The sequence below is a fragment of the Anopheles cruzii genome, chromosome 2 (genome assembly GCF_943734635.1).
Source record: "Anopheles cruzii chromosome 2, idAnoCruzAS_RS32_06, whole genome shotgun sequence".
Classification (NCBI taxonomy): Eukaryota; Metazoa; Arthropoda; class Insecta; order Diptera; family Culicidae; genus Anopheles; species Anopheles cruzii.
In genome coordinates this window covers 25,055,562-25,063,733 of record NC_069144.1, presented here as the reverse complement: position 1 = coordinate 25,063,733, position 8,172 = coordinate 25,055,562, and the positions used below count along the sequence as shown (strand labels likewise).

The 8,172-nt window shown below is 48.3% G+C and overlaps 1 protein-coding gene across 1 annotated transcript in view; it reads left to right on the top strand.

Annotated features, from left to right (window-relative positions):
- The first annotated feature begins 325 nt into the window (after positions 1 to 325).
- LOC128268264 (uncharacterized) overlaps positions 326 to 8,172 on the top strand; it is a 38,411-nt gene continuing 30,564 nt past the window's right edge. The window contains exon 1 of the mRNA XM_053005313.1: positions 326 to 728. Coding sequence (XP_052861273.1) covers positions 326 to 728 — 403 coding nt within the window. The remainder of the gene's footprint in view (positions 729 to 8,172) is intronic.

Genomic DNA, 8,172 nt, shown 5'->3' with positions numbered 1-8,172 from the left:
CTCGTTCGTCGAGCGGTGTGATGAGTCGTTGAAAATGACAAAATCGAAAACGAATCCTCTCCGCCAGGTCGCCAGGAGGTCGTCCTCTTCGTGACATTGATAGGCCCGGCCCGGCCCGCCCTCGGCCCGCCTTCGTGGCCTCGTGCGTGGCCCCCGCAGTAGCCTGTAAACATATCCGGCGTCTAATGACATTTTTGTTGCGACAATCTTCCCGACGAAGGCTCTCTCCCCGTCTCACTCTCTTGCTCGCTGCCTGGAACCAATATTTTAACTCTCTATCTATCTCTCTCTCTCTCTCCTCAACAGAGACCGTCCTCAAGCCGCGATGGACGGATGCAAAGGAGTGGCGGCCCTCGTCCTGGCACTGCTCTGCTGGTGCCACCTGCCGGGCCCGGCCGGCTCGAATGTGACCGAAACGAGACCGAAATCCGGTGGCCGCGACCGCCCTTCCTCCTCCTCGTCGTCCCCGGCAATCGCCTCCCTGTCGTCGGCCTCGATAGTGGCCGCCCTTGCCCAACGCCACGCAAACGCGAACGCCAACGGCAACGCCAGCGGAACCGGAAGTGGCAGCGGTGGCCCTGCTTGGCCGCCGGTGGGTGGCGGGCCGGTCGGGAAATGTAATATCGCCCAGTTGCGCTGCGCCAACGGGACCTGCATACCGTCGTCGAAGTTTTGCGACGGCACCTTCGATTGCCTCGATAGGAGCGACGAGCCGAGCGCCTGTACGGGTAAGTGGTGCACCTTGATTACTTCGTCCTTTTAAACGCCGGCAGGCGGCAGGTTATGAGTTTGATTCCTTCGTCGGCGGCGGCTTCTGTTTCTGGACCTGGAATCCTTGCATCGTTTCCGGGCAGAAGGCGGGCTCGTTGTTGTGTCGTTTCCGCGTTTTTTCCCATTTTTTCCACTTTTCATGATTCTTTCCCGTATTTTTTTATTTTCCTATGCTGCAGGAGGTGGCCACCACCAGCCACCTCCGGCCTCGGGCGTGCGACGTAAAAAACGTAACTGGGCTGCCACACGGCACGAAACAAACGATATAACAGCCTCCAACCGCGACAATTTTGACAGTAAAGCGATCAGTAGGTGTCAAAAGCTTTGTGGGTCTGCAGACCCTGCAACACATGTTACATGTTGCGCGTAACTGTTTCGTGCCGTGTGGCAGCACAGTAAGGTTGGGCTTTAAAGGTTAATACCTCTTTGTAGCCGCCAGAGTGAGTGTTCCGTGAAGGTCGCACACTTGGCGCCCGGCGCAGTTTCGGGAGTCAACGGACAGCGGTGCTCCTGCTCCGGCGGAGAGGGGGAACGCCGTAAATTGTTGAATTGCTTCACGTGTCGTTTCGCTTTTCCATTTGCGCCAAAACACCAAAGCCCTCGCTTGGTCTGTCGGAAGCGGAAGGTAAGCGGAGCGGTGTCTGGTGCACACCCCGCAATTCGGGCTCGGAGTTTCCCGTTTTTTTTTTTCTTGAAAATTAGGAAGGAAACGGATTTTTAGGTTGGGGTTTTGGGAAGTTTCGTTTCGGTTTGGGGTTTTTAACGGGGCGCTCCGGGCGATTTTTTCCATTTTATGTTTCACCGGCTGGTAGGTCCTGTTGCGCCCTCCGACCGGTTTGATTGTTGCTTTTCCCGCGTATCTTTCCATCACTTTATGGATCGCTCCATCACCCGCCCAGGGTGTGTGTGTGTGTGTGAGCGATGATTTTAAGCGACACACGCCCGCAGCGAGCAGCGAGCATTAACGACCGCGCGGGCTTCCGCTTCCCGGGGGCGAGTGAGCAAAATAGCCAGCAGTCATAAACCTCGATGCAATTGTGCTGCGAATTAAATTTCATGGACGGGAAAACGGCAGTAATCTGGCCCCCGGGTTTCTTGCTTTTTTTCTCTTCTTTACTGTTTGCCGAGTGGCTTATGTTGGTTGCCGCGTTGCGGGTTATCAAATGGTGCTTGTTGATTCGTTCGGCTCGGTACGCGGGCTCGGGATGTTATTGTGCAAAGCTGAGCAATTTTGAGCCATCAAAAATAGATGGCAATCGGTAAACAATATTTTGACAGAAAAACCACCTCAATTTGCTGGGCGCACCGTCGAATTGTGGGTTTATGCCCGTTTTGGTTTGCTTATAATATGTTCGAGTCTCAATTCTGTTGTAGGCCAAAAATAAAGGGGAATTTGCTAATAACTCAAACCACTTTGTTTACTCTTCAATTTTTCATTTCCATCAATCCCCACAAAGATTTAAATCAAGAACGAACAAAGTGACAATGCGCACAATAGTTTTTCATTCAACACTTTTGGAAAGTTTCTCTTCGAAATAGCCCTGGAGACAGGATAAACAAACAGTTAATTTTAACGCTAACGTAGTTATCGTTTTGCTGTCATTTATGTGGAAAAAGTAATTGAGGATGTTGGCATAACCTAGTTAACCCATTTAACTATCCCACACATGACCAGTAAGGCGTCGATAATCTTATTTCTTGGCGTCGATAATCTTGCTTGAAGTGGCTGGGTACTCACATTAACACCATTCCGTTGGGAACCAAAAACGAGTTATGATTCCAGCTCAACATACTTTAGGTAGTGGTGTAGTTTTTATTGTAACCAACTTCTTGGTTTACCAAAACTATGGCTGATGTAAAGTAAATTTGACACATATTTAAAAGAGTAGGGATGGACCGTGCGACCTTTTTGTCGTAGACAACTCTCTATAGCACCCATTTTTATCCATTTGTTTATCTTAAAAGCTTCACTAATATTGGTGAGAATGCACGGAGTTAATGATGATCACCACACATTAACTGAGGGTCGAGATTTAATAGGAGCATGGTTTAATCAAGGCGAACATTCTGATAGCATGTGGAAAGCTTTCCAAATGGTACTTCAAAGTCTCAAAGTTCTCATACTCCCAATAGTCAAAGGTTTTAATTTTGTTTTAAGCTGCGCCACATCGCAAAAAGAAACACCGCTGGAAGTTTGGCCAACAGATAATAAACTTTCGAGCATAAAAAGATAAAAACTAAAGCGAACAACCACAAACCGGGAGCCCCTAATCGAGTGGCACATTTGAAGCGGCAGAAAAACTGCATCATCTCTCGCCCAGACCGCACACTCGGAACCAAGGGCCCAAGGACCTCATCGGTTTTTCCCTTGGCAGGATTATCGAGCTGCAATAATCATCTGGCTGCCGGTCCGGTCTCCCCGGGCGCCCATTTCGGTGGTCGGGTCGTGGTCGAGGTGCATTAACGGAGAACTTGCTTTTTGATATGCTCCCGGCGGCTGCGGGGTCCTCAAGGTCCTGCCCGCGCCTGTTGTGGCGATCGGCAGCCGAACTCCTTGTCCGGTCGGTCGGACACCGGAATGGTTGGCCGCCTTGTTTGGGACCCTCCTTTTTATTCCCGCTTCTCTTGTTTGTCTTTCTTGCCTGGTCCGAAGAAAGACCCACCGAAACCGGAAGGAACCGGATGAACTTTCGGTCCAGTAAAAGTTTTAACGACCGTACCGCGTGAATCGAAAGGCCATACCGATGAGCCCCGGCCAGTATGGAACGATGCAGAACGACGGAGAGAGAGAGAGAAAAAAAACAGCCACGAGCAGGATCTTACAAAGGCCCAGCAGGAAGTGGCCACCGAAAGGAGGCCGCGCACGGTCACAAGTCGTCCCGTTCCGGATGTCCGGGCCGGAAATGGCCACCCGAAAATTTGTTGGCCCACCGAGAAGGACCTCAACGATCGTGCCGTGCCGGGTTGTCGCTGGGCCGGAAGTCCGGACGGGAAGATCACGTAGAATGCGACTCCTTACAACTTCGCTTACGCAAAACCGGCAAATGGGAGAGGCAGATAGAGAGAGAAAGAGAGAGAAAGAGAGAGAAGAGACAGAAAAAACTCAATGTGCTTAAGACGCGGCTCGATAAACTTTTCTTTGTGCTTTCAAACATAACCTTGTCATATTGCGAGTCACCGGCTGAGCGCAGAGAGAGATATGAGAGCCAGAAAGCGCTATAGAATAACAAGAGTGAATGATTCAGTAAATGACGTGCAGGGAATATAGTTTGGGAAAACGGTGCTTGTGATTACGAAGACGCAGTCATTTTTGGAGATGTTAAGCTTATTAAAAGGATGTTCAGCACGAGTAAATGTAGATCAGTGTATTTCGTCATTGTAACTTACATTATTTGACCCATCAACAACTAATGAACAGAGAGCAGCCCAATATGAACCACGTGCGGGACCGCCACCACAATTAAATACATAATAGCTGGCCAACTACCCTGATAATGTGAAAACCACAATACAATATCTAAAAGGAGCCGAGCTCTATTACAAAATATGAATAAAAAACCAACAAATCAAAACTGCCCAACGAACAACATATAAACCATTAAACCAACAAACCAACTAAAAGAGATGAAAGAAGCTTCAAGTTCAAAATCTCTCAATATGATAATAACAACAACACCAACGGAACATACTTTACTGAATTACTAAATTCAGTGCAAAACATGTCACAACAGCCACAAAAACGTTTAACCTTTGGAATTCGGTATGATAAACGTTTTTGAGTGTTTGTGAGTTTTGAGTGAGTTTTTGAAATTTTTGAGAGAAAAAATGGACGATTCAGAAGCGATTGTGAGAGTGATCGAAATGATCGAAGAAGTATGATAGGCATTGGCTTGATTTAAACTAATGTGACATCCGATAGAATTCCACCAGTGCTCTAACAGGCAGCTTTGAAACAGAAACTCCAGAGGATGCTTGAATCAAGAAGAATGTAGCAGAACCTGCGATGGATAAAATTAACACAAGATTAGTTTGAATAAGCAACGGGCAAAGATTTGGAACGCGTTTCTTTTATATAGCCTCGGTATCGAAAAGTACTTGCCACGCTGGCTTACCCGGCAACTTCACGGCCATCGTCAAAGATCATTGCTACGCTCAAGTCGCTGTGGCCCGAAGTGATCAATGTTTGAAACGAAAAACCATGTTTCAGCGCCCGGAATGTTCAATTCCTCTCTGCCGTTGATCATAAAACTATGGTTGCGAAAAGTTGCTGCCGCGACCGCGGCCGACGTAAGCTCCGCGGTGGCTACTGGCGAAAAACAGGATCCCAACAGAGAAGAGCGAAGTTTGGCTGGTAGTTTGGAAGTGGAAACTTTGCTTCCCATTGTGTATCGTTTCCCAATGGCGGGTGGGCTTCCCAAAGCCATTGCCAACATCGGAAAGTGCAGTATTTTTATGGCCGCGAGCAAAAAAAGTGCAAAATGTATGGAGAAAGACCGCGGAGATAAAACGCGCGGAGGAAGAAAGCGTAACAAAGTTTCTCGTCCGAAAACGTGGGCTGACCGACCGAAACCTTACGGTCTTTGGGAGTGATCAAAATTTTATGGATAAACATAATAAACTGGGCCACGCGCGTAGGCCCCAAAGAACGTATGGCCGGCATCAGCGTCTCGCAAATCATGCTTGTGAAAAGCGCAGAAAAAAAATCGGGAAAAAGGAAACCGCGCACGTGGCACCAACATTTCTCGGCCCATTAATCGTCCCGGGGCGAAGAAGCGACTTCCACAGCATGCACGGTCGAAGGTTGCTGGCCCAAAGCCCAAGGCTTCTAAATGCACGTCCGGGGGACACACACACGTGGCGCAAAAGGTGTACCAGGGAGCTGCCTGACCTCCCGCGAGCTTCCGGGCTGGCCATCCATCATGCGAATGCGCCAAGGCCGGTGCCCCATCACACGCGCGCCTTACCTTTTAACACTTTTCGCAACGGACGGGGACGGACGAAAGGACGCAGCGGGTTTTATTACTCCCGTCGCGGCCGCGAATGGCCTCCGGAAGTCGCGGTGACCGGTGGCCATTTTGGGGCTCCCGGTTCCCGGTTCGGTAGCCCGGATGATATACGGGCTATGGGCTGCTGCGGGTTGGGTTGGGCAGGTGCAGAAGTGCAGAGTCATAATCCTGACCGCAGTGCTCATCATCGGCGGCGCGATATGTGAAACGAGAGACACGGTACGGGGGCTGGATGGAATTTGTGGATCTTTTTTTCCTGTCTCTTTTAGCTTCCACTTCCGATTCGGTAATTAATGTTACATGACGCGTTTAGATGGAAGCCAACGGAGATTGGACCAAAAGTTAACCGAATCGACCGGCGAAAAGGAGTGCTTTAGAGTGATGATCTGGCCCTGTTTTGGGGGAAGAATCGAAGAGGGAGCGACTGTGCTGTAAAAAAGATAGTAAAAATGGAATAATTACAACTTATGGCCGTGTTCTGATGCCAAAGAAATTGTTGGGCAGGAGTTTCGCGCGGTAGTGTTTGATGTTTATTTGTATTTCAGTGTTCATTCACTCTCACTAACTAAGTTTTTCAAAAATTTTCGTATTCAATTCAGCCGAATCGATTGATCAAAGAAGCGAAGACAAATTTCTTATGGTGACGAATAAATCTCTTGTGCTGGTTCAGCCATTTACAATCTTGGGTGAATTTGGGCGATGTGAAACAAAGTTTATTTCCTTCGTTTCGCTCGGTATGACGAGGGTAGAATTAGTTACTTATGAGTAAATATAGCGTGGTTTTTTATGTTTTTTAACATTCGGAACGCAGAATTAAGGATGCATAGCGCACGATGATGAATTCACAAGACATAATTTTATTTCTCAGCTTTTAATATGGCTTAAACCTCGGAATATTGTAAACTAATCGATGTATAACATCAAATGGTCATAAATATGACGTTTAGTGAGTGAGGTTGGTGATAAAAATGACAAGGACATTGCAAAAGTATTCGACCACAGCGAGGCAGCTGTTGCCAACATAGTCTAGGTACATGCAAATGTAGGTCGTGTTCATTGTATTGAAGCTGGTGGGCGTAAGAAATCAATGGCAAAACAAATTGATAAACGTAAAGCATCGCATCGCAACATCAAATCCTATTCAATCTGGCAAAAATATTCAACAAACACTTCAATCAGAAAGTAAAGAGGTTCTTTTTGTCCGCATGTCACCCGACGTAATCTATAGAATAAAGTTACATTTGGCGCTACTTTGGACAGGTAAACCAATTCAGTGACCTTTCGATTCGAAGAAGCTTCAACAACCAATATCGACAATACAAGTATTGTAATTTTTCTTTCAAATGTTCACTAAAATGTCCTAGTCTTGGCTTCGCTCTTTCAATCGCAACTCAGCTTCAATCGCAATATGTTTCCGCGAATGACGCATAATTTGCGTAATGCGCACGGGAGCGATTCAATGGATTTCATTCAATAGAACACCCCAACCTCCATACACACCGAAATAACGGAGCCGGCACTTTCTGTGACGCTCTTGACTAATTTGCCTGTTGGTCCCTTGGTTTGCTTGCTCATCTCGCCCGCGACATAACAACAAATCCATCAGCCGCGAACATGTTGTGAGCCATCTCTGTCTATGCTGTCACGTCACGAAAGTAGAACACAGCGCATCCATCTTGGGCGGCGTCGTTGGCGTCATTCTAAAAGTCAGCGGCGACCCAAAGACGCTCCCTTTGAATGACGTTCGCAACTTTCTGGACAATGCAAGTAATTAGTCCCCGCGGGTTCACGGCATAAGACGCGGGCGCCCGCCCCGCGTTATTGTTTCCTGCGGTTGACTTCCGGAGTCTGTGTGTGTTTCGGAGGGTGATGTTGGAAGCGTGGATTAAAGTATTCGCGCTTCGGGTGGGCGATGCTGAGAGCCTGGCGCTGTAAATTATTTCGTCAGCAGCAGCAGCAGCAGCAGCAGCAGCAGCTGCTCCAAAGCCGACGTTCGACGGTGACGTGTTGTTTGACTTTTGGACACTTTGCCGAATGCACATTCTCTTGGCAGCAGCTTGGCCCCGCGAAACGGAGCGAATGACTGTTGTTTGCTTGTTGGTGCTTTCGGGTTTTCCGGTTTGCTTGAGGTTTTGTGGTCCGCTGCGAAGTAAAAACAGCAAAACCCCGTGCCGCGTCGTGACATATTCGCCAGAAATTAATATTCAGCAGTCGTAATTCTTCGCTCGCTCGCGCGACAGCCATCCCTCCCCTACTGGCGTGTGGCCACTAATCTCGATCTTTATTTTATTTGCTTTCTTTTTTCGTTACTGTTGGACCCACACAACAACAACCCGGGAGCCCAGGAGCCCGGGAGTTGCGTTTTGTAGGCTCCCCGGGTTCGGTATCTCGGTCT